The sequence below is a fragment of the Megascapheus bottae genome, chromosome 10 (genome assembly GCF_031878675.1).
Source record: "Megascapheus bottae isolate mThoBot1 chromosome 10, mThoBot2.hap1, whole genome shotgun sequence".
Classification (NCBI taxonomy): Eukaryota; Metazoa; Chordata; class Mammalia; order Rodentia; family Geomyidae; genus Megascapheus; species Megascapheus bottae.
Genome location: NC_143518.1, coordinates 30756988 through 30784630, shown reverse-complemented (window position 1 = coordinate 30784630; position 27643 = coordinate 30756988). Strand labels below are relative to the sequence as shown.

The window sequence follows — 27643 nt, the reverse complement described above, 5'->3', positions numbered from 1 at the left end:
ATACCTGGACCTTAGTGATAAAACTCCTGAGCACACACCAGAAGACCAGTCCATAAGCAGTCCTGCATTTGAGAGATTCTTCTGGGACTGTCTTTTAGTTATGGGGAATTTCTGTTGATATTTTGAAACAATTTAGAAATACATCATTCTTTCTCGATCATACTTTGAAGGAGTCAATGGTTCCATTGTTGGTGTCATTTCTTAACTCTGTTCATATTTCTATTATTCTTATAAAATATGTATTCACGACCCATGTCAAGACCAATGTCTTATTGTCTTCTATCTCCCAAAAGGTAGGTTAATCATCTCTTTATCTCTAATCTACAGCGTAAGATCTGATAAAGAAGAGGGACTCAGCAACTTTTGTTTAATAGAAGGGATAAACCCACTCATTAATCTTTCTCATTTCAAACACGATAGAAAGCTAATAAATGGGATTCATCTTGGCAGCAAAAGAGAGAAGAGATACTACTGTAGAGACTTTAATAAAGAGAAGTGAACAAAGTAGAGGTAAATTATTACTTCATATTATTTCATAGGTATTGGTCAGGATACATGTGCAGTGATCTATCTCAAGTACATACAACCAGATAGGAAGTTCATAATAGAACTGAAATCTCAGAAACTTTCTCTTCCTGTTGGGATGGGTTTCCTGGGTGTTTTCAGCTCATTTCCGTATCCAAGTTTCAAGGCATTGCCCATGTTCTTAATACAAGAATTTCATGAAGTGTTATGTATTATCCATTTCAAAAAAGGGATAATTAACAACCTGGGAACCAGACACTGCTTACAACTAATTCAGGTACAGGTGCAGAGAATGGTGGGGAAATTTTCTCCATGAACAGGGTAATAAAAGGGAGACTGCATTCAGAAAAGGGGAAGAGGGGGAAACCACTGGGAATTAATAAAGAAGGATAGAATGTCTGAAAATCATAAAGAAAAAAGAAAAAGAACAGAAGAAAGTGGGAAAGATCCTGTAGCTCCAGTTTGGTCTCCTAGAGATAAGAAGAAGCAAAAGCCTCTTTCACAAGGTAAGCTGTGTGGCTTTTGCAATAGACAGTAAGACCTAGCCATGAGACCCACCACTGACCCCCAGTCGTAAAACCAGGGTGGAGATTTTGTACAGCAGTGACTTATTCTATATGAAAGGTTAGCATTGAAGAAGTAAGACATTAATTTGCTCCCTTATCTTAGAAAGCTAGAGAGGCATCACTTTGAGAGGGTGCTACTGTTGAAGTATGAATTATTCTAGAAATTTTAAAACTCTCATAGCTTTCTCACATCTAACTCAAATTCACACAGATGCTACCATCTCTAGATCTCCCATTACAACATTAAGAGCATCTCAACATCCTATCCACCCAGTAGTGTTTCTAACGATTACCCAGAGATACTCCTCAATTCCCCTCCTCCAACCTAAATGTATCTTTCAAAGCCAGGCCAGTGAAATGCTCTATCTGGACAAGGGGCCTGAATTTTATCTGAATTCAGAGTCGTTAAAAAAGAAATTTCCTATCACGATAGAAATTACAAAGATCCAGAGCATCATAAGGGAATACTTTTCAAACCTTTATGCCAACAAATTTGGGAATCTAGAAGAGATGGATAAATTTTTAGGCAATATTAACATACCCACACTGAACCAAGAAGACCTAATCCAACTAAACATACCTACTTCAAGCACTGAAATAGAAATGTCAATAAAAGACCTACCATCCAAGAAAAGCCCAGAGCCAGATGGATTCACAGCTGAATTCTAGAAGGTCTTCAAAGCAGAGCTCACACCAATACTCCTCAAGCTCTTCAACGAAATTGAAAGTGAAGGCTCTTTGCCAAACTCATTCTAAGAAGCCACTATAACCCTCATCCCAAAACCAGACAGAGATTCATCAAAGAAGGAATTATAGACCCATTTCTTTGATGAATATTGATGCAAAACTGCTCAATGAAATACTGGCCAACCATCTTCAGCAACTCAACAAAAAAATTATACACTGTGATCAAACAGGATTCATCACAGGGATGCAGAGCTGGTTCAATATACACAAGTCAATTAATATAATTCATCACACCAACAGGAGCAAGGACAAGAATTACATGATGTCTCAATAGATGCAGAAAAGGCATTTGACAAGATCCAACACCCCTCTATGCTAAAAGCTCTGGAGAAACTAAGATCCATGGAACATTCCTCAGTATAATGAAGGTTGTGTATGACAAACCCATAGCTAGCATTATTCTTAGTGGCGATAAGGTAAAGCCATTTCCTCTAAAATCAGGAACAAGGCAAGGATGCTCACTCTCTCCACTCCTCTTTAACATAGAATTAGAATTCCTAGCCAGAGTGATAAGGCAAGAAGCAAGCATAAGGGGGATCCAAATAGGGAAAGGGGAAGTGAAACTTTCCCTCTTTGCAGATGACATGATTCTGTATTTAAAAAACCCTATAGACTCCACTTTCAAGTTGCTTGAGCTGATTCGAAACTTTGGCAAGGTAGTAGGATATAAAATTAATCCTCAAAAATCACCTGCTTTCCTGTATGTCAACAATGAGAGGAGTGAGGCAAAAATCAGGAAAGCAACTCCTTTTACAATAGTCTCAAAGAAAATAAAATACTTAGGAATTAACAAAGAATGTAAAGGACCTTTGTGATGAAAGCTTTAAAAACCTGAAAAAGGAAATTAAAGCAGAACCAAGGAAGTAGAAAAATCTCGCATTCTCCAGGATTGGAAGAATTAACATGGTGAAGATGGCAGTCTTGCCAAGGGATATCTACAAATTCAATACACTACCCATCAATATCCCAATGTCATTCTTTAAAGAAATAAAAGAAACAATCCAAAATTTCTTATGGAATAAAAAAGATCCCATATAGCAAAAACAATTCTTAGCAGAAAGAACAGTCCAGGTGGAATTTCAATACCAAACTTTAGACTCTATTACAGAGCTATAGTGACCAAAAGAGCTTGGTACTGGCACAAGAACAGGGCTGAGGACTAATGGAATAGAACTGAAGACCCATATATTAACCCACAAACCTGGCTACCTAATCTTCAATAAGGGAGCCAAAAAAATAGAATGGAAGAAAGACAGCCTCTTCAACAAATGGTGCTGGCAGAACTGGTTAAGCACCTGCAGAAAACTAAAGTTGGATCTTTCTTTGTCACCCTACACCAGGATTAACTCCAAATGAATCAAAGACCTTGAGGTAAAAACAGATACCCTGAAAACTTTACAAGAAGGAATAGGAGATACACTGGGTCTCCTTCGCACAGGTCAAAACTTTCTTAATAAAGACCCAGAAACACAACAAACTTAAAAAAGTTTGGAAAAATGGGACAGGATTAAACTGCAGAGCTTCTACATGGCAAAGGACATACCTAGTAAGTTAAATAGAAAGCCTACAGAGTGGGAGAAGATCTTCACAAACCATACAACAGACAAAGGCCTCATATCTAAAATATATATACAGCTAAAAAAATGGAATCTCTCCAAAACAAATCTTCAAAGAAACAATCACCCATTAAAAGATGGGCCAAAGACCTAAAGAAAGTTTTCTCTGAAGAAGAAATAAGAATGGTCTATAGACACATGAAGAAATGCTGGACATCTCTGGTCATAAAAGAAGTGCAAATCAAAACAACTCTGATTCTACCTCACTCCAGTTAGAATGGCCATGATCAAGAAATCTAATAACAACAGATGCTAGTGGGGATGTGGCTAGGAGGTATTGCTACTTCACTGTTGGTGGGAGTATAAACTCATTCACCCACTATGGAAAACAGTATGGCAGTTCCTCATAAGACTAAACATAGAACTCCCCTATGACCCAGCAATCCCACTCCTTGACATTTACCCAATCGTCCAGAAACAAGGACATACTAAAGCCACTAGCACAACGATGTTCACTGCAGCACTATTTACCATAGCAAAGATATGGAACCAACCCAGATGTCCCTCAGTTGATGATTGGATCAAGAAAATGTCATACTTATACACAATGGAATTCTATGTTGCTATCAGAAAAAATGACATCCCCCCATTTGTAAGGAACTGGAAAGACTTGCAAAAAAAATCATATTAAGTGAAGTAAGCCAGACCCAAAGGAACATAGTCTCAATGGTTTCCCTCATTTGTAATGATTAGTACACATCTAGGACTCTCCTAGCAGAGGATTACAGTAGCGCAAAACCTACATACATAAGATCATATAGGATGAGACTAAATGAAAGGATCTCTACGATGTGGAAACAAGAGCTTTATCTTGTGTGACTGTTGTTCTTAATGTACTATGTTATTTCTTTTCTCTTTTGTTACCCTTTGGTTAATCTCATATTTATACTGTATCTGATTTTGTTACCTGGTATATTGTATAAATGTTTATTTGATTATTTGACATAGGAAAGGGAAGAGGGGAAAACAAGATATTGGGAGGAAGTAAGGGAGGGAAATTGGGACAAAAACATGAGAAGGGATATCAATGTGTAAGAAGTAATGCATCTTCTATCTAGCAAATGTAACTGTAACCCCTATATACATTACTTTGACAATAATAAGTAAAATTTTAAAAATTAGATCAGTCCTGCAATAATAGAATAAACCATACTTGGTTTTGATGTAGCATATCTTCTACTTTTTGTTGGATTTGTGTTAAGTAAGATTGTCTCTTTTTTTGAGGAATATTGATCTGTAATTTTTGTAGAGTCTTTGTTGTGTTTTCATAATGACAATGTTGTCTTCATAGAATGACTTAGGAATATTCTTTCTTTTTCCAGTATTGTGGAAGTTTTTATTAAATTGGTATTATTTCTCTAAATGCTTGATAGAATTCCCCCCAGTGAAACCTAAAAACATCTGGACTTGGAACTTTCTTTCAGAAAAGGCTTTCAACAATAAATTAAATTTCTTTAAAAAGAAAAAAAAAAACAAAAGAAAATTTCCCTATGCCCTTACATACCCAATAGAGTTTCCTGAAGAATTTAATCTGAAGACCTATAAATGAAGTTTTTCTGACCTTTAAAAATGTCTCCATACAATTGTAACTTAAGGTAGAGTAAGTGAATGGCTTTCTAAATATAAATACATAAGTGCTATGCAAGATTTTAATAAACATGGATCTGAGGATGAACTCATGCTAAAGAACTAGATCAGATTCTTCATGCCTCATTCCTCAAAAATTTTCCTTAGGTAGCTGATTGAAGTTAAATTTAGTGTTATGTTCCAAAGCCTGCTAGAACTATTCTTGGCTTTGAAAACCTTGAAAAACTTTTAAGCGACATTCAGGCATGAAAGTCAAATTTCTAAGGCACTAATGCTTTCATTTTTATTTTTTTTTGCCAGTCCTGAGCTTGAGCTCAGGGCCTGGGAACTATCCTTGGACTTTTCCAAGGCTAGAGCTTTACCACTCAAGCCTCAGCATCACTTTTGGCTTTTTTCTATGTATGTGGTACAGAGGAATCGAACCCAGGTCTTCATTCATGCTAGGCAAACACTCTACCACTCGGCTAAACTCCCGTCTCTGCCTTCCTTTCTAATACCACCTTTTCTCCCACTCTACTGATATATATTAGTTGTACAAAAGGGTGTTTAATTGTTATATTTCTATATATGTATATCATCAACATTGATTAAATCTATTCCCTCTAGCCTTCTCACTCATAACTCAGCCATTCCCAGAATAAATTCAACAGGTTTCTTTGTGTATTTTCATATCATGTATGTATGTATTTGGCAGTATTCACACACATGCCCATACCCTCCCCTTCTGTGTTCTCATTCTGTAGGGCTTCTTTCATTTCAAAAATTGTTCCTTTGTTGTGCCAAAAAAAAATTTAACTTGATGCAGTCACTTTTTTGTGATTTATATTCTTTCTGGGGCTCTCTTTGGAAAAACACTGCCTGTGTCTATAGTTCCAAAGTTTTCCCTCATGTTTTCCTCTAGCACTTTTATAGTTTCTGGTTTTACACTAAGATCTTTCATTCATCTCAAGTTGATTTTTTTATTGTAATTAGTAAAAGGGTTACATGATATTTGCCAGATAGAAGGTGCATTAATTCACATACATTGATACCCTTTCACATGTCTTGGTACCCATTACCCTCCCCCTCAAGTTGATTTTTATAGGATGAAAAATAGGCATCTAGGTTCAGTCTTCCACATGTGGACATTTAGTTTTCTCAGCATCATTTGTTGAAGAGTCCCTTTTCTTTAATGGAAGTTTTTTTGTCAAAAATCAAATTACTATACCTTTACAGGTATACAAGCTTCTATCAGGGTCTTCTCTGCTTTTCCATCATTCTGTTTCAGTGCCAGTACCATCACTATTTTTACAACTATGATTCTTTAATACAATTTGAAGCCAGAGTCTTATGCTTGCTAAGCAGGTGTTCTATTACTTGAGCCATGCCCCCCAGCTCCAAAAAATATTTGTTATACATACAAGCTATGTTAATGTGACCTGTTGCAGAAACTAATAATTGTCATGAGTATTTGTTCTTCAGTACTACCATGATTGAGCATATTAAGCAATTCACAAATAACCATAACTTTGCTCTTTTCTCAGCTTGGAGATTATGTATGGATTAACTGGGCATAATGGGTGGACTTACAGCGGTGAATTTTATGTGCTAACTTGATTGGATTAATAAATAACCAGATGGCTAGCAAAGCACTAATTATTCCCAAAGTTTTATATAGTGTGTCAATTCCACAAAAGTTATTTGACACTTGATTAGACTGATAAGGCTGCCAAGATATTTCAGGTATATCCCTGAGGGTGTTTGCAAAGGACTGGCCTGTTACTTAGTGGTCTATGGAAGAAAGATCCACCCTCTGTGTGGGCAGGCACCATCCAACAGAGCACACACAATAAAAAGGCAGGGATAAAACAATTTTCTCCCTATCACCTCTCCCCTCTCTTCTAGACCTGGACATTCTTTTGCCACCAGACATCAGAGCTCCAGGCTCTCCACCCCTTGGACTCCACGACTTGCACAAGTGGCTCCTATTTTTCCAGGTCTTGACCTCTAACAGAGATTTACACCATCAACTTCCCTGATCAGAGGCCTTCAGATCCAGACTGAACCACATTGAATCAGCATTATAGGATCCCAGGCTTGCAGACAACCTGTGGTAGGACTTTTCAGCTACAACAATCATGTGAGTCAATTCTTGTGGTAAATCTTTCGTACCTCTACATCTATATCTGTATTTGTTCATGTGTATCTATTGACAGCTTATTCAGCCACCCTAGAAAACTCTAGACTAATATACCAGGAAGGAACTCATAGCTTTGAAATGACTTTGCCATACCTTGTCATTGCAGATTCCTCATAAGATTTGTAAAGAGGAATTCTTTCTTCACTTGTGAGCCCAAATGAGGAACTGGAGCTAGTTTTCCTTTAGAAGTGATTGACAGCAGTTATGTGGGAACTGCTTAAGCCTATCTTCACCAATCATGTGTTTTAGATACAATGGGTGGCTCCTTCCTTGTAAAGGTCCTGTTCTAGGATTCAAATTAAAAAACAACAACAAAAACTTGGTCAGTATAAAAGATTGATAATGGAACACCTGTGGCAGTGCCAAAATTCCTTCAGGTTTTAGAAGGACACCTCAGAACAGCCCACAGAGAACTGACTGGCGAGAAGAATAAACTGGATCCCCTGTCACATGGTCCCTTCACACATAAGCAGCATAGGCTTAGGTGTCCAGGACAGAAGAGTCAACAGTAGAGCCTTTCACCATTAAATCCAGAAACAGGAGGACATTCCTCTTCCTCAAAGGTTGTGAGTTGGAGAGTATCTCCTCTGCAATCTCAGAAATTGTGAGTCTACTGAAATTTCTGCCTTCATCCCTCTCCTCCTCCTTGACCTCTATTGCCCTGTTTCAAGTACTGCTTCATAAGAACCACGGCATATAGTTCATCCCAGCATCCCTAACTTTCTTGATTTTAAACAGTTTTACAGCGATGCAAATGGAATAAATGCCAAATTTCTCTTCAGAATAATAGAAACTGTATTTTAGCACTTTTATTTTATAATATGGCCTATCTATCCTTATTATTGTGTTGCTTTATGCTTCACTGGTACATACTGAATTTTTCTTTCTTTTTCTTGCCAGTCCTGGGGCTTGACCTCAGGGCTTGGGAGCTATCCTTGAGCTTTCTCAAGGCTAGCACTCTACCACTTGTGCGGCGACACCACTTTCAGCTTTTTCTGAGTTTGTGGTACTGAGGAATCCAACCCAGGGCTTCATGCATGCTAGGCAATCACTCTAGCAGTAGGCCACACTCCCAGCCCTACATATCAAATTTTTTGATGTTAGAATCAATCTTATACATTATAATACAAAAACTCTATGTTTAGGAACTGCATTATCTATTTTTTTGAGTCAGGATGGATCTCTGACCGTGAACTCCCTATCTACCTGCCTCCATCTCCTGAGAACTGAAATTACAGTAATTTGTCATCATGCCTGCTGTGATATTTTAATACATGTGTATATTGAATCAAAATTTCATATAGAAATGAAATTAAGAAATGAGGAAACAATGCACTGGAAAAATACAGAAAAATCAGATAGAAAGTTCACACAGTTGGATAGTTTATCCGTGAGTATAAAATTTTCATTCAGTTGTTTTTGCCCAATGGAATTTTTATCCACTTATTAAAATGCTAGCCACCATATATGGAATAAGTACTATGCCACAAGCATTATACCAAGAGATATCCCTGTGTCTTCATAACCTAGGACTAACTGAAGAAGAAACAGTTACAAGAAAAGGAAACAAAGTACAAGGATTCCCACTAAAACTGGCTTGGAGAGTATGGCTTGCAAACTGAGTAGCATTTCCATTTCTTTTTCCTCAAGTCTAGATGGAAGCTGTTCAGAAAGGATAGATTCTTCCATCATGCCAGATGCATAGATGGCCATGGGATATATTCAATCCTTAAAAAGAACAAGAAAGAGACTCGGGGAGAAGGACAGGGTTCTGGGCTTGCTTCATTTCATACAACAGATGCAGAGTCTAAACCACCCAAGAAGCTCTGCTTCCTAAGCAGGCATGTCTTACAAAAACCAAGACCTGCATCCATTTCTCTTGATCACTGAACCCCTTTGCTGTCCTTTGGCATGATGAGCACTCACAGAGAACGATATCCTCATCTTACTTACTTGTGCTGTAGTTGAATAATAAATTGGAAACCTCCAAAATAACACAAAATACTGGGACAGTAAGAAACCAGTATGTAGTTTTAAACTATGTGTTGACAACTGTCTGTAAAGAAGAGAAGATCAAAGAGAAAACAGTCAAGGAAAACTTTAAAAAGGAAATTAAATTTAATCCGTTTCATTTTCTCTTTCATTTAACCAAACTGGGTTTTGAGTAGATGTAACTGGGTATACATGTAAAAGAGAAAACTTAAGCCAATTATACCAAACTAGAAAGATCCAATGCGCTATGTAATGTTATGGCAAGGAGCAAAAAAGGAGGGATGGTGTCAGAAAAGATCAAAGAGTGAAATGAAACCTGATTCACCAAGAACCTTGATATCCAAGTAGAGATGTTGAGCTTTTATAAAGAATGAGTGGACTCTTTCAAAAAATTGTCCCGACAGGCATCAAAATCAAGACTCCTAAAAGGTTCCATCTCAGCTTACTAAACTGAGAGACAAGAGGCTTTTTTATTATTCAATGTTTATATTATTTTTTCATATCTGAATTTGTGATATAGTTCATCTGACATAACGGAGGGAGGGAGAAGGAGTACAAAACAGAATTAAAATAGCATGAAAATAAAAATAAAAAACTTTGAAATAAGACTCAATGCAACATTCCCATGCACATGTCTGGCAACTCAGATTATTTTTTTGACTATTAGTAAGCAGCTTATATTTAGAATTGCTCTTATTATACAATTACTTTTTTCTGGTTATTGGTCATGGGCCTTGAACTCAGGGCCTATGTGCTCTCCCTGAGCTCTTTTCACTCAAGGCTAGCATTCTACCACTTTGAGCCACAGAGCCACTCCCAATTTCCTCATGGCTAACTGGATATAAGAATCTTATGACCTTTCCTTCCCTGAGTAACTTTGAGTTGTGATCCTCAGATCTCAGCCTCCTGACTGTGGGCCTCCAGAACCTGACTGTAACTACTTTTAAAAATGAATTTTAAGAGAATGTGAAAACTCTCGGGTATTTCTAATATAAGATCTTTTGGTTGATCTGGAAATTCATGCAAACTTGTTCTAATTGAATAGGCAACTACTTATTGACCCTTATTAAATAGCCACAAATTTGGTCTATCTGCACACGGTTATCCCAGACAATCAGTGACTCAGCCCTAGATTCTAAGACCCCCACATAAACAGACTTCTGTAGAATGTCATATACTTAATATAAAACTGTTTATATTTGCATGTAATTTATTTGAGCCTCTAATATACTATAAATCATATCTAGACTGTTTATAAAACTTTATGTAATACAATTACTATATCCGTAGTGATATGCTGTATCTTTTGGAAAACTGTTACAAGAAAAAAATCCACACATATTAAATACTGATATAGTTTTTCTTTTAATATTTTAACCTGTAGTTAATTGGTTGAATCTGTGGAGATACAACTCAAGTGTACAGAAAGCCAACTGTGTGTGTGTATATACATAACACAAACATACACACACACACATATATATAATACACTAACTAAATATATAATAATATATAAAATATATATTTGTATTATTGTAGATGCATATATGCCATGCAAATATTTGTGGGTATGTATGTCCATATATAAATACTTATTTTGAGTTAACATAGCCATAATAAAAGCAAGCAAACATCCACCAAAATAAATGATGAGAATACTAAAAGGAGACATTGTTAAAGAAATGAACCTTAAATTTCTTCCTCATGCAAAATTAAAAGAACTTTTCTTTATTCAAGAAAACATGGGTGTCAAAAAAGTTGCAGTGATTGGCGCTGGGGTCAGCGGATTAGGCGCCATCAAGGCCTGCTTGGAGGAGGGGCTTGAGCCTGTGTGTTTTGAAAAGAGCAAGGACATCGGAGGACTGTGGAGATATGAGGTAATTTTATAAGTAGTCCTCTGAAGTTACAATGCTATTGTTATGTAATAAGAAACAGAACTCTGATAACTTTCAAACTGTTCATTCCTTACATGTTCATTTCAAAGCAATATTTATCTTGTAGATAGATAAGCTGGAAACTTTTCAAGTACCTTGAGAATCCTATTTCCTTTCATTCCCTCGACAAGTATCATGATATACTTCTGATACCAGCTAACAGCTGTGTGGATGAGAAAGCTAAATTTTAGAAAGCATGTGTACTTACACTTCTACTAGATTTGGTAAAGGACCCAACAGCTCCTAAATACTGGTTCTGACATTTTACTCAATAGTCAACAAACAGGATTATCTTGTACATTGCTTTGTGATATCAGACACTATAAAAAGTTATCACTACTGACAAAGATGTGAGTACAAATACAGTCGTGTAGAAATTTAAAAGATGGACTTATGCCATGAACAGTGTTTTTGTGAGATTTCTATCACAGTGACAAAATGCCTGAGAGGAACCAATAAATAGAAGGAAATGTTTATTTGGTTATGATTCAAAGGTTTCAATCTATGGACATTTGGTCCTCAGATGTAGTTTCTTAGACAGCCCAGTATGGCATGGCAGGAGAGAAAGCTGAGTAGTTTTGGTGATTTCATGGCAGCTATGAATGAAAAAGTAGGAATTTCCAGATCCAAGATTTTGTATTTGGAGAATTTCCAGATCTAGCTGAACAGAAGGAAGTAAATACAATATTAATAATAATGTGTAGCCAGGAATGGTGGTTCAAAACCAGCCTGGGCACTAAAGTCTGTGAGGCTCTTTTCTCCAATTAACCACCAGGAAAGTGGAAGTGGGGCTGTGACTCCAGGGGGATAGGTCAGTAGTCTTGAGCTGAAGAGCTCAGGACAGTGCCCAGACCCAGAGTTCAAGCCCCATGACTGACAAAATAATAATAATTAATAATAATAATAATGTGTGGATGGGGATATAGTTCAGTGATAGAATGCTTGCATCACACACATGTCTCTACATTTGATCCTCAGTACTGCAAAATAGTACTACTAATAATTTCTTTACAAACTATTTTTAATCAGCCATTTGGTCTCTTAAACATTTGTTAAAATACTTATTTTGGTCTATTTTATCCTTTTTTCATTGTGATTCTGATTTTGTTCCTTGACAATTTCTCTTCCTAATACCTTTTGTGTTGTCTTTGTGTGTGTGTGGGGGGGGGGGGGTTGAGGCTTGAACTCTGGGCCTGGGCGCTATCCCTGAGCTCTTCAGCTCAAGGCTACTGCCCTACCCTTGAGCCACAGCCACACTTCCCATTTTCTAGAGATTAATTGGAGATAATTGTCTCTTGGCTTTGTAGTGCTCTGGATGGCCTTGAGCCACAATCCTCAGATCTCAGCCTCCTGAGTAGCTAGGATTACAGGTGTGAGCTACTGTGCCTGGCTTTGTGTTGATTTTAACTGTATTCATCGTGGTTTTGTGGTGTTTTCAGTATCTACAACCATTTTCCTATTGTGATACAATTGCAAGCATTATTTTGGGTCCATCACTGTAACACAGTTCTACAAAGATTCTTCCTTACAATAGTGAGTCTCATGTGTCAGTTCTATTGATCATATTATGGAAGCCAACCATCAAACATGACTTTTTAATGACCCATACATATAAAATGGCTAATCTGTTCATCTCTGCCACATTCCTGGTTGTGTTCCTGGATCTCCAGAGCATGGGGTTGACTTGTTTCTTGCAGGAAATACCTCAAAGTGGAAGTCCTGGGATCTACCAATCTTTGACCTGCAACACCTCCAAGGAGATGACCGCCTTCAGTGACTACCCTATGCCTGACCATTATCCCAACTACCTGCACCATTCCAAAATGATGGAGTATCTCAGATTATTTGCCAGGCATTTTGGACTTAGGGAACACATCCAGTTCCAGGTAAGGCTTAAAAATTCTACTTACTACCCACCTGTATATCAGTAAAGACCAAGTCTATACAACAAGAACAAGCTGAAACATGATTTCAATGTGCATTTCTCACCACAATTTCAAAAGCAATATAGTATCTCCATTATGGTGGTTACTGAAGATTTGTCTTGTCTCCTACCCCAGAGGAGCCATGACACTGAGTTTAAACCTAAAATCAACTCTTCAATTAATTTTTCTAAATAAAAATTACAGGTTGAAGGAAATAAAAATCAATGCATTTTATTCTCAAAAGTACCTTGAGCCTTGGATAGAATAGTTTTAGGAAGCTTATAGGTACAAAAATTCATAAAGAGATAAGAGGAGAGACATTATTATGCACTTTATTTATGTAAATACACTGGGGTAAAAAATGGAACGCTGGGAAAAACAATGTTCTAGATGTGGTGTTACTTCTTTTCCTTGTTTCCCAGACAAAGGTGTGCAGTGTGAGGAAGCGTCCTGATTTTTCATCCTCTGGCCAATGGGATGTTGTGGTAGAAGCTGATGGAAATCTGAAATCTTACATCTTTGATGCAATCATGATCTGTATTGGCCTGTACACTGAAAAGTATTTGCCCTTACAAGATTTTCCAGGTATTTAACTGATAAGTATGTACAAAAAATATTTTGATTCCAAGAATCTTAATAGTTCTGCAAACATAACTATTTGACACCATGTTTGCATGACACAGTGGTGTTATTGGAAAAGGCATAACTTTCTGAAACATTCAGGAACAATCTGATATGGCAAAATATACTGGCCAACATCACCTGGAAAGATGAAGTAGTCTATGAAAAGCAGCAGCCTATAAAACAGCTGAGATAGCTCAGGGTATGGCATTCATTTGATATGACTGAAGCAGATGGGTAGACAGAGAGAGGTAAAATGAGAACTCATGATTGTGTGTGCTTTGCAGAAAAAAAATATACCATCATATTTACATTTTGTAGGGACAAATCTTGAAGTAGAGCAGAACATTAGTAAATAGGGACACTGAATGTTGAGTGAACCAATAGTAGTAGCACTCAGGAGAGAAGAGTAAAATTTCAGGAGGTGTTTTTTTTTTTAATACACTTTGGTTGTAAAACGTGGTGTACAGAGGAGTTACAGTTATATAAGTAAGGTAATGAGTACATTTTTTGTCAAACATTGCTACCCCCTTCCCCATTTTTCTCCCACTTTCCCTTCCCCTTTCCCCGACTCTTCTCCCCTTCCCTCTGCCAAAGCTGTAGAGTTCATTTCCAACCTAGCATCTTCTGGGTATGGCTGCTGCATCCGTTCACCCTTTGTCCTTTGTTTCTCCATTTGGTTATTTCTCTTCACTTCCCCAAATCAGGTAAATGTATATACAAGACTCAGGGTACCAAGATCAAATAAAGTGACCACAGGGGATAAACCAAAGGGGAAAAGAAAAAAAAAAAGTTCATACAGTACATTAAAACAATTGTAGAGTGCTTGCCTAGCATGCACAAAGACCCAGGTTCAATTCCTTGATACCCCATACATAGAAAAAAGCCAGAAGTGGTGCTGAGGCTTAAGTGGTAGAGCTCTAGCCTTGAGAAAGTCCAATGACAGTGCTCAGGCCCTGAGCTCAAGCCCAGGACTGGCAAAAAAAAATTATGATCCTCTGCTAGAGCTGTTCTCTACACATATACAATCATTACAAATGAAGGAAACCATGGAGCCTGTTTCTTTGGGTCTGGCTTACTTCACTTAATATGCTTTGTTCCCCAAGTCTTTCCATTCTTTACAGATGGGGTGATGTCATTCTTTCTGATGGGAGTATAGAATTCCATTGTGTCTATGTATCACATTTTCTTGATCCGTTCATCTACTGAGGGGCATCTGGGTTGGTTCCATATCTTGACTTTGCCAAATAATGCTGCAATGAGCATGGTTGTACTGGTAGCCTTAGTGTGGCCTTGTTTGTGGTAATTTGGGTAAATGCTCAGGAGTGGCATTACTGGGAAGTTCTATGTTTAGTCTTTTGAGAAACCTCCATATTGCTTTCCAAAGTGGCTGAACCAGCTTACATTCTTGCCACTGGATAGATTTGGAGATGTTCAAATATCATGAAAACACTAAATGAGTGCAAGAAGATACTAAGATAATTTCAGCCTTTATACCACACTTAACAGTACTTTTTAAATGCAAGCCAATTTTTTCTTCAAGTTGCTTAGAAACTTCTAATCACTGAGTTTTGGCTCATTCAGCAGAGCAACCATTAACCAAGACTCACTACTGATCATTTGAAAGGTGGCTAATACTGAGATATGCTTTCAATATAAAATAGATACTAAACTGTGAAGATATAATTAAATATATATAAACTATCTCATGAATATCTTTTGTTTTTATTATATGTCAGTATTTTAGATTATAATGTGTTAAGATAGATTTTTAAATTTAGTATGTTTTAATACATATTTCAAATTTAAAGTTGCATGTGTGGTTTACATTTAATTTCTATATTGACTATATTGCTTAGAACTTTTACATATTTGTGAATTCCTTCACAAAATTACAAAAACTAGAGAATTTTTACATATGAGTAGCTAATAAGAAAAAGACAATAATCGTCAGTGGTAGCATAAATAATCATATTGAGCAAATTTAAAATTAAATTGCTATTTGTTTTTTTTTTGTTTCTGCATGCTTTTGATTACCATTGAAGGTTTTTTTCTCTTAGACAATCCTATTCTGTAATATTGGCAGCAACTGGCCCACAAGAGGAGATTTAAGTCACATGAACTTCAGGTTCAGATATAAAAGTTGACAAGAGCATCTCCAACTTCTGTTAGTGATTTGAGTGCTTTGAATCTTTCCTCACAGGGATCGACAAGTTCCGAGGCAAATACCTCCACAGTTGGGAGTACAAGCACCCAGACAACTTTGTGGGGAAGAGAGTGGTTGTGATTGGCATTGGGAATTCTGGAGCTGATGTGGCTGGGGAGATCAGTCGTGTTGCTGAGCAGGTTTGGCATTATTCTGGTCTTGAGTGTAAGCGCTCACTTGGAGTGTGTGGGCCATGGGATCTAGGTGTTTCTTCAATGGTAGTATCTATTTTGATTGCTAGCTCAACAAGGAAATGGTACATTTTAAATTCTGTCTCTACTATAATGAAAAAAGACAGAATACGAGAAAAATAATATCTTCCTATGCTATAATGCATTCCACCCATGATCATAGAAAAGAGCAAGCAAATGATAGATAGCCTATCATTCCTCAGAATATGGTCAAAATATTTTCTGTGCTTGAGTGAAAAAGGAACAAGGAGTTTGTTGAGACTGGTCTGAGAAGGGAGGAAGTGGATGAGGAAGAGTGATGGCATAAAGAGAGGTACACTGTGTTCATAGGTAGGCATTTCAGAATGATACCCCTTTGTACAATTAATTGATGCTCATTTAAAATGCAGGTGAAAGAAGAATTATCCAGATATTACTATATTAGAACAAATCAAAATGAAATGAATTTTACATAAAAACACCAACCATTACAGTTGGAATAAAATTGAAGCAGAGAACAATATACATACAAATACATAAACTACACTTTTGATCTGTTGAATGAGTGGCAGAAATTTTGTGTGCTCCCATTGATAATAAAGGAAATAAAGAGCAGGAAAAGAAAAATCAATTTATCTCTGCAGTGAAGGTTGTTTGCTACTAAGAACATGGAGGTTTTACTTTCACAATTAAAAATTAATATTTGGTATTGATTCAGGATTTCAGTCTTTCTGAACTAGAAATATTGGTACATGCCACGGATCTCTGTGATTATAACCTCACAAGCTAATGAGGTTGTATTTTCATTCCAAGGTTTTTTCCTAATATCTCCTCTAAATAATTGAAAATTAGTAGAAAAATACTACTCAGATTATGTTTTCCATACACTTTACACTTCATGCACTGAATATTCTGTTTGATAATGTGTGAAAAATCCCAGGAAAATTCTTCTGTCTCTATGTTTGTGTTTAGATGTTTCTGGTTATCTTGATCTTCATGTTCAGATATATCTCTATCATTCATAAATTCAGATCAAAAGAGCTTACAGTAAAGTTGGATACTATCATATAACTCTTAAATAATAACCTATTTATGTCAACTTTTTTTCACATTCTGAGACATTAGTGATTTCAGACTGGTAGTACAGACATTGTGATGGAAATAGGTCTGTAAAAACAACAACAAAAAGGTAAAGTGAAAGGATTTTAAGCAACTGGACTTGTGTGTGGAGCCAATAGGGAGGTGAGTGCAGGTGAGAATATTCCCATGATAATTTTGGAAATATTCTGACAAGGTAAGATCAGGATGAGAAAAATAATAGTTACTCAATAGCAACTTCTGTCTGGTAGGTTTTCCTCAGCACAAGACAAGGTGCATGGATATGGTCCCGGGTCTGGGATAATGGAAATCCTCTGGATGCCACACTCTTCACTCGCTATAACAGAATAGTCCAAAAATTCTATCCCACATTCCTCATCAACAGATGGACAGAGAATAAATTAAATGCAAGGTTTAACCATGCCAACTATGGACTACAAGCTAAACACAGGTAAGGTTAAGGACTTAAGGCAAGCCAACAAAATATTTAAGCTACATGTTTTGGCATAAGAAAGTTACAGAAAATCATTAAAGTTACCATATAGAAGTTAAGAAATCTTGGAGGAATCTATGTTTTGCTTAGTGCCTGGGCATTTTAAGTGACTTTTTATTTACCTTGGTTATAAAACTTTTCCTTACTGTTGCTAATCATTTGCTAAATGGTATTTACATTTAAAATAAAAGTCACAGGTTCTAAAGAAAAAAAATATTTCAGCTATAGTATTAGTCAGCAGAATCTGTATGCCATTTGTAAAAATAAAGAGTGGAATTTAATCCTTGATAGAATTTATGCTAATGGGAACTATCCAAGGAAGTTTGGGTCATTTTACTAAAGTATAAAAAAAAAGTTCTGGGACATGATGCAATAATTACCTATATCTTTTGAGACTAATGCTGTCTTGTTATGCCAACCTCTACTATTTCTCTTTCACTTCTTCTTTTGTCAGTCCTGGGTCTAGAACTCAGAGCCTGGGCACTGTCGTTGGACACTTTTTGCTCAAAGCTAGAGCCCTGCCACTTGAGCCACAATGCCACTTCTGGCATTTTCTGTGTATGTGGTACTGAGGAATTGAACCCAGGCCTTCATGCATGCTATGTGAGCTCTCTACCACTAGGTCAAACTCCTGGCCTCTCTTTCACTTTTGCCTGTCAAACACTTCCTGCTCACATTTTTGTTTGTCATTCTATATTTACCACCAAACTGACCACCAGCCACAACATTTTTCTCTCTCTCTTTCTTTCTCTTTCTCTCTCTCTATAAGCATGTATGTAAATACATAGACTACTTAGTGCTATATAATATATAAAAACATATATGTGTGTGTATATATATACATATATATATACATATATGACTACTCAATTCTCATGCAGTACAGCCCAAATGACCTCTTCAGCTGCAATGGCTTACTGCTTACCTCCAGCTTTACCTTTCCCAACACCAACCATACTACAGTTTACCACCCAGAACTGCAGGGCCTCTGGATGTTATTCTAGGAACCATTCCGTAATTGCAGTTTCATCCTTATTCTCTCACCCCTTTCACTCCAGTAAGTTCTCTGAATTTTCCGCTTTTCTCATTATAACTCTCTGTTTTGTTTCTGCAGATTCTGTGGTCATTCTTCTATTTTTCTATTTTTGGTCAGTCCTCCCCATCTGACATTTTAATCAATTATCTATTCTTGGCCTTCTCTCCTTTTCACCATATAGAAAGTTCTTTGTATTAAAATTGTAAAAATCTAGGCAAAACAGCAAAATTAAAGAGGCCATGAGTTTGGCCTAGTGGTAGATTGCTTGCCTAGTAGGCATGAAGATCGGGTTCGATTCCTTAGTACCATATAAGTAGAGAAAAGCAAAAGGCTATATAGCTTTACCCACTCGAGGTTGCAGGGGGCATGGTCTCTCCACTGTAGAAAGTAGAAGAGGATCGTGGTCAGACTTAATTTGAGGCATCTAGTGAAGACACAAATCCAGCAAGGAAAGATTTCAGAAGCAGAATAAAGGTGGGAAATGAAATTGACCCATGAATAATCAAGTCAAAGTGATGTTGCACAAAATGCAGAGAAACCAAGAAGGGGAAGGTTAATGCATTAAATGTGCTATTAAGAACTTAATTTTATTAAAAGTATTATTACTTAAAAAAGAAAAGAAATGGTGGGACACAGTGTGAACATATGCATCAATGATACTTACTAGATCCTATACTGAAAATGAACTATACAGCTTGTGCTGGGGACAGGAGGGAAAAGCTGGAAAAGACTAAGGGAAGATTGAAATTGTCCAAAAGAAATGCCGTCTTTATCCCAACAGCAATAAATAAATTTTTAAAAAATAAAGCAAAGCAAAACCAAAGAAAGCTGCAGTTACACCTTATCTTATAGAATCTTGAAAAATGTTAATTACCAAATCGAGTCAAATTTACATGTAAAATATCAACTTACTTTAGTTGAAGTAATATAGGTGTGTGTGTGTGTGTGTGTGTGTGTGTGTGTGTGTGTGTGTTTAGACTTTCGACAGAGAGAGAGAGAGAGAGAGAGAGAGAGGCGGGGGAGAGAGGGAGAGAGAGAGAGAACCAGGCACTGCCAGCTTTTGTCTATAATCCCAACTTCATAATTATTCAGAAGGCTGAGATCTGAGAATCACAGTTGGAAGCTAGACAGAAAAATACCTGAAAGAATGCTATGTCCAATTAACAAGCAAAAAACCAGATGTAGAGATAGTGCTTAAGTGGTGTAGTATCAGCCACAAGTGAAAAAAGGTAAGTGTGAGTGTGAAGCCCCAGTAGAGTGCATGAATGTATGCATGCATGTGAACATGCACACACACAAATTTTATTTAATATGAAAGTTTTTTAAAGTAATATGTATTATCATCTTATCAACATAAAATGATCTGATAAGTATAAAACAATATACTAGTAAGTAAATATAATGAATGCAGATTCTTGTTCCTTCCTTATTATAGTTCAGAATAGAATATGGAGGCTTAAAGGGTTTTTTGACTTGTCCAAGCTCATAAGCTCAGGACAAGTATTGAGGCCCAGTTTGTAACTCTGAAATCAAGTCCTTAACCAATAAACTGGATTGACTTTGGATGAATAACAATAAAAGTATTTAATTTGTAGGACCAATTAACTCCCCCAAACTACCTCATACTTTTTTTTTTGGTATTGTACTCTTTTTATCCAGATTTCTCAGCCATCAGTCTACTTTCAGTGATGATCTGCCAAATCACATAATTACTGGAAGAGTGATGATGAAACCAAATGTGAAGGAGTTCACAGAGACATCCGCCATCTTCGAGGATGGTACCCAGGAGAACATTGATGTTGTTCTCTTTGCCACAGGCTACACCATCTCTTTCCCTTTCTTAGAGGATGAAGCTATCCTAGAAAGGCAGAACTCCCTTTTTAAGTTTGTCTTCCCCCCTCAGCTAGAGAAGCCGACACTAGCTTTCATTGGCCTCCTCCAGGCAGTGGGAGCTACCATCCCCACCTCAGAGTTGCAGAGCCGATGGGTTGTCCGAGTATTTGCAGGTATGTGCTGGTCTTCTCCTGAGCAAAGTAGGTTTCTAGTTATTTGCTCAGATGATAAGAGCAGAACTCATTTGAACTTCGCCATTAGGATTAATTACTCTATAGGATTTGTTGTTAATTTCTTCAAGAATCCTTTTTAAATGAAAGAATCCAAGATGTAAATGTTAGAAACCATGAGATTAAAACCAAGTTACATTTCAGTGTTGGTTATCCATTCATGCAGTTCTTCTAGCGGAAAGATTATTTAGGGTAAGGCTAAGACATTGGTTAAAGCAGAAAAGCAAATTAGGGAAAACCTACTTGTGACCTTGTGCTTACTCTCTGTACAGTTCCAAGTATTTGGCTTAGATCTTGGTTCATTTCCCAAATTCTCACCCAAAATTGATGCCTCTGCGCATGCAAAATGATACCAGAAAGAACCAGGATTGAATCTGGCGGAGTTACCTTATTGTTTCTGAGAACTAGAATAAATGCAATCAAATGGAGTCCATTTCCTTGCAGGTATATATAAACACATTTAAACATTGCTCAACCAGAAAAGTGTAAAATCCTGTCCTTTGGGGGCAACATAGATGATCACAAAGGCTAATGTGTTAATTTATGTATTCAGACACAGACAAGCAGCTATCAGATCTTTCTCCTAAGTAGACTTGTAAAAATGTTCATTTCCTTGAGATTGAGAATAGTAGACTGAAATAGGCACTGAAAGATATCAAGAAGATGCCTCAATGTCAACACAGATTCTATTCAGGAAAGAAAACCTGTAGAGGATCTCCAGAAGAGACTAGAGCCCACTAGTCCTTGTAGACTGAGTGCTTCTCTGGCTCATCAATGGAGGCGAGGAGGAAGGGGAGCCTGACAGAGCTGTTCAGATGGAGAATATTTTTGTAGTTTTGATACATAGTGGAGTGCTAGGGGGTATTAAGGATCTATGTTTTGGCTAGGCTAGGTAGCATAAACCAATAATGGCTATGAAGGGTAAACAAGAAGAGCTAAGGTAGTGGAATTAACCTAAGTCAATGCTGGCCAGGCAACACTAGCAAATAGAATAGTAGTAATGGAGAATGGTGAAGCGGAGAGGCAGAAATAGGAAGAGATTGGTCAGTAGGGAAATGTCCTGGTCAGATAAAAGAAATTTATGGCCCAAGAGTGAATAGATTGAATAATGATGCATTGTATATATGTTAAAAAGTTAAAGAAGAGGCCCCTGAAAGCACCAGCCAGTAAAACCACACAGACACCTAGTCACTTACAACGAAGTTTATTGTAAGCAAACTGACAGGCTGACCCTCTTGAGCAAGGGACAGCACTTGTACTAGAGCAAGGGGGTTTAGATGGCTAGGGGGTTGGGGTGGAGAATTTTACTAGGGGTTAGGGAATACTCTGCAGTCTGGTTTGTGTGGGAATGTGGAATTTATAAGATATATGAGAACTGTTGTGCCCATGCTAAGCTTTCTGTTTGGAGCTGCCTGTATCACCTGATACGATAAGGCCTGAGTCAGCTAATTTCAGGAAAGGGCCTGTGTCACAGATTTTGGAGTGGCTCCTAAGGTGAAGAAGATTAGGCTAACAGCTCCTGAATGTACTATGGAGAAATTATAAAAGTTTAAAGTGATAGCTATATTAATTACCAGCACTGACTGCTATCTTATATATACATGAATCAAAACCTTAAATCATATCTCATAAATATGTACATACATCATGTGATGATTATAAAACATATTAAGGGAAATTTATAGTACTCAGAAATTTTGAGTATAGATTTAACCTGAGAAACAACTCAAAAAACTTAATACTAATAAAAAGCTGACTTCCTGATAACTTGCCAATGATGGAAAAAAATATATCTTGTGTAATTTTTTATACAGGGTTTTGATTATGAGTTCTATAAGAACTAGATTAGGATACACATTTTCTGTCTTTTAAAATTATTTTTAAAAAGCTATACAAAGGAATTTGAGTTCAACATGGCAGTTTCCGTGTGCAATACATCTTGATCCTCCCATCCTTCTCCTCTGTCTCTCCCCAGCCCACCCATTTTCTTTCAAAACTACTTTTTCTGTTTATTCTTTTCTTTCTGCCTTTCTGACAGTATTGAATTTCCAACTCTTTTCCTCAGGGCTGAAAAAATTGCCCTCAGAGAGTAACATGATGGCAGACATCAACAGAAGAAAACAGAAAATGGCAAAAAAGTAAGAAATTGAAATCTACAGAGCTTTTGGCATCTCTCTTTATATAGTATGCACCTACCTGAATGTAATGGGATGATTTTAGTTCACCGATACTTTGGTGAGCAACAAAAGCATGTGAACATTAGTATGGCGAACAGTTTTGCAATGTATGTAGCAATGTACAACCACTGTGTCTGTAAAACTATTTGGATGGAAAACGTAAGTCTCTTTTGCTCGATATCCATAGGATATCAGATCTATCCTGTGTGCAATCTGTTAAGTGTGAAATTGCAAACTACATGAGAGGTAGTCAAATACATAACCAAAGGAAAGGAAACATTTTCGAAGGTCTAATCAAGAGTAACTGGAAGGTGGATACCATTGGCTCACACCAAAATCCCAAATATGTCATAGGCTAACATCTAGAGGTGTGAAGCCAACCTGCAGAGGAATTTTCAAGATTCTCTCACTAATATACCAGCAAAAAGTCGGACTAGAGATGTGGCTCAGATCATAGATCAGACAAAGCAAGTAATTTCAAATCCTGTTTCAATAACCCCCACCCCCCCCTAAAAACAACAAAACGAAAAAAAAAAAGATGAAAGGGTATCTTAATGTGGTAAGTGCCTGTAATACCAGCAGCTCAGGAGGTTCAGATAGGAAAATTGCTGTCTGAGATAAAATCGCAAGACCTTACATTAAAAAATATTTATAAAACAAAAACACAGTAAAAAGCAAAGGCAGCAGGAACGTGGCACAAGTCATGGAGTCCTTGCTAGACAACACAAGGCCCTGAACTCAATCCTTAACACTATACAATGGACAGACAGACAGATAGGACTAGCTTAAGATGATGCATATTTATTTGTTTCTTGAACATTTATTCTGTCCATTTTAATAAACTTTTATTCAAGAGCATGCTTAGAGACTCTTCGGAAGAAATGAAAAGTTGTCTTACTATAACTTCATAACTAATTTCACAATACAAATGGTTAAATTAGATATGACATGAAACGATTTGTGATTTTTGTGATAGATGCCTATACTAGTTTATTCTTAGTTTATATTTTATTAATAATATAAGTAGATTTTCCCATTCTATGTTCTGTAAACAATTATTTCTTTTATCATTTTTAAATAGTTGTACAAAAGGAATTGCAATTTAACCCAGCAGTTTATGAACACAAAGTATCTTGAGTAGTGTCACCCCTTGCAATTTTAATGCACCCCTTCCTTAACTGTTCTTAATTTTGAAGAATATACAGTACATTTTTTACTGCATTCTCCCCCTCTTCTCCCCTTCATTTGTCTACCCCTCTCCCCTTGATCACACCCTCCTCTTGCACGTACACATTTCCTAATGCTGACTTGGTTAAACTTTGTCTTTCTAAGGAATTACATTATTTGGCTTCTCCCTAGAGTTTACCTTATTTCAGTTAATACATTTGTAATCACTTGCATACCACCCAAGGTGTTTATATATTTATAGGCAAAGGAGGGAACTCATGCAACCATTGTTTCTCTAAGGCTGACTTCACATAATATAATATTTTCCAAGTCTATTTCCTTATGCATGGTACAATATCATTCTTTCTAATGGAGGAATAAAATCCTATCATGTAGAATTACATATACATTTTCTTGACCATCTATTTAATAATTGAAATTTTATGTTTAGAAGTTATTACTTTACATTTATTTTACAATCAAATTTGTTTTGCCTTTCTGTTGGTTATCACTGATATTTTTTGGCCATCTTAGATTTTATGGGCAGACAATACAAATAAGTACAATTGAAATTCTTTGTTTCCTGTATTTATGTCTTTTATTTTTATTATACTTAGGGAACTGTACAAAGGGCTTGCAATTTAAAAAAGAAGTTTATAAACACAATATATTTTAATCAGTGTCACTCCTTTCAACAGTCTTACCCATCCTTCTACCCACTTCTTTCCTGACTTTTTAAGTTGGGAATATATACATTTGGAGTTTGGGGTGTCAATATCTTAGCTCTGACTTATAGGACAAGCTTAGATAACATAAACCACCGATATTCTGATTCTGATTCTGATTCTCTTGAATCATATCCAGTGTTCATCTTTAATTATAATATTGCCAGCTGGGGTTGGAAACGGTCCTTTTATTCATATCTGCTTCAAAAATTTTGATGTTGAATTTCATTAAAACTGTTCATTTACATTTGAAAATCACAAAGACTTTCATCATTGAGGTGTTGTTGCCATGAACTATGACAATGTATGTACTAATACAAGATACTTTGTCATTTACAGAAATAGTGACCACTTGGTTTTTGCATGTGGTTATTTTCAAGCACAATTGATAGTATCATGCTTACATTTTTTACAAGTATAGTGTATTCACAGAACAAATTGGTTTATAATTTTCCCCTTATCTTTTTTCCTATTTTGATTATGCATTGTTATCAAGTTTATACCATCCTTACAAAATGACTAGAAAATATTTAATGATTTCATATAACTAAACACAGCTTACATAGATTTACATAGAAAAAAGATTCATGTTATTTAAAATTTTGAATTAATTCATACAAAGTCCAGCATATATTTCAAGGAATAAATCTTAGACCATATTTTTCATTGTTTCTGTGCCCATTGATCTAAAATGTTTCATTAGAAAATTACCATTTCTTGGAAAGACTTAGAAAAAATCATATTGAGTGAAGTTAGCCAGACTCAAAGGAACATAGGCCCAAGAGTCTCCCTCATTTGTCATAATCAGTAGGAACCTTGGGATCTCCTGGCAAAGATTTACAATAGAACAAAATCTAGAGACATTAGGCCAAATAGTATGACACTAAATGTAAGGACCTCCACGAGAAGGAAACAAAAGCCATATGATGAGTGACTGTTGTCCTTAATGTACTATGTTATCTCTCATCTCTTTTGCCATCCCTTGTTTATCTCATATTGTTACAATATTTCACCTTGTTATCTGATATATTTTATATGTGCTTAATTGCTTATTTGAAATCCGGTAGGGAAGGGGGGAAATGAAGATAAGCCGGGGGGGGGGGAGGGTGGGTATGTATAACATGAGAAAGAGTATCAATGTTTGTGAAATTATGCACCTTCTATCTGGTGAATATAATGTAACCCTTGTATTAATCACAATAAAAAACATATACAAAAAAAGGGAAAAAAAGAAAATTACCATTTCTTCTGATTTTGCAAAATTTGAGCATGTAATTATATGTAATATTTCCTTTTTATTAGCATCTTTAATTTATACAATAGTTTCACTTTTGACATAACCATATTTGCTTCAAATATACCCTGAGCACATTCACCTTGTCCATTGCTCTCTCCTTTCAAACCTTTTACATATAATTTTAACAGGTTTCATGAAAGCAGAAGCTTTGAGCTGAAGAGTTCAGGGATAGCGCCTAGCCCAGAGTTCAAGCCCCACAACCGACCAAAAAAAAAAAAGACTTTGGGAAGTTTAATCATGTCGGTGTTACAACGTTATATGTCTTGTGCTTAGAGATTGTAGTATACTAAGGAAGCCATATCATAATTTTTAAGTTGAAGATAATAATTGAATAAACAAAGCAAATTTGTAATATATATATTTTTTAAATTCCAGGTTTGTGAAAAGCCCAAGAGTTGCGCATCGAGTGCAATATATTGATTACATGGATGAAATTGCTTCTGAGATAGGAGTCAAACCTAATCTGTTCTCTCTCCTCCTCTGGGATCCAAAGCTAGCCATAGAGATGTTCTATGGTCCTTGTAGCCCATACCAGTTCCGCCTACAGGGACCTGGGAAATGGAGCGGAGCCCGCACTGCCATCCTCACTCAGAGAGATCGCATCCTCAAACCCCTGAGAACACGTGTGCTCCAACAGTCTGAGTCTTCCTCTTCTTGCCTGTTTTGGATCAAAACTGTCTGTATTGTCATTTGTCTCTCTATTGCCATGTTAGTCACCGCATATGTGATGCATCATTAACCTCACACTGGCATAGGATTATGGAGCTAGGGAAGAGCAAGGCCTTGATATTTGATCTGCCTGCCTCAGCACAAATCCATTGTGTGGAGGAAAATGTTTATTTTCTGACTAGCTGACATCTAGATATTTAAATGTCAAAGACTTATTTCAATGTAATTTTTCCAGATGCTTCATAAGAAGAGAAGTTCTGAAAATGCCTTGCTTATTTCCATTTTATTCCACAATTGAAAATGTCTTACAAGTTACACAAACTACATAGCAGAGAGGGACTAACAGCGGGGCTCAGAATGTAGCTGTGACATTCCAATACTATGTTGACAATGAACTGTACAACTCCTTGGGGAGGGAAGTCAGGAGGAAAACAGGGAGAAAATGAGGGAAAAGGTGATACTGCTCAAAAAGAAATATACTGTACTTATTACTTGACTTATGTATTTGTAACCCCTGTACAACCCTTTTACAATAACAATAAAAAAATAGTGGGATTCAATAAACAGACAAAAATACAGGAAAATTAAACCAGGTGTAAGACTCTAATTTACATTGTATGGGCTCACAGCCTCACCGCACATAACATATGCATTGCAAGGAGAACACATTTCTTTTCAGTGAAAACTCTAACAGTGACCACATTAGCCATCAGATATGTTTCCCATCAATGCATCAATAGGAATTTTTGCAGTTGCTAATATGATATAATAGGAAATTCAAAGCCATTTATCTAGCATTGTTCCAAAAAATGTTTAACTGCAATGCAATTATGAAAATGATCAGAAAAAT

The 27643-nt window shown here is 36.5% G+C and overlaps 1 protein-coding gene across 1 annotated transcript; it reads left to right on the top strand.

The window, feature by feature from the left end:
* Positions 1 to 10954: 10954 nt before the first annotated feature.
* Positions 10955 to 26863, top strand: LOC150057845 (flavin-containing monooxygenase 5-like). The gene is made up of 8 exons (XM_090341608.1): positions 10955 to 11089; positions 12844 to 13032; positions 13494 to 13656; positions 15896 to 16038; positions 17418 to 17617; positions 20355 to 20701; positions 22824 to 22896; positions 26500 to 26863. The coding sequence occupies exons 1-8, from the start codon at positions 10955 to 10957 to the stop codon at positions 26861 to 26863; spliced, it is 1614 nt and encodes a 537-aa protein (XP_090197734.1).
* Positions 26864 to 27643: the final 780 nt, after the last annotated feature.

Excerpts from the sequence above, each read along its gene's own strand:
- LOC150057845 (XM_090341608.1), top strand. The coding sequence starts at position 10,955 with ATGGGTGTCAAAAAAGTTGCAGTGATTGGCGCTGGGGTCAGCGGATTA. Across the intron at positions 13,033-13,493 it reads GGGAACACATCCAGTTCCAG|ACAAAGGTGTGCAGTGTGAG; the intron begins GTAAGGCTTAAA and ends CTTGTTTCCCAG. Across the intron at positions 13,657-15,895 it reads GCCCTTACAAGATTTTCCAG|GGATCGACAAGTTCCGAGGC; the intron begins GTATTTAACTGA and ends CTTTCCTCACAG.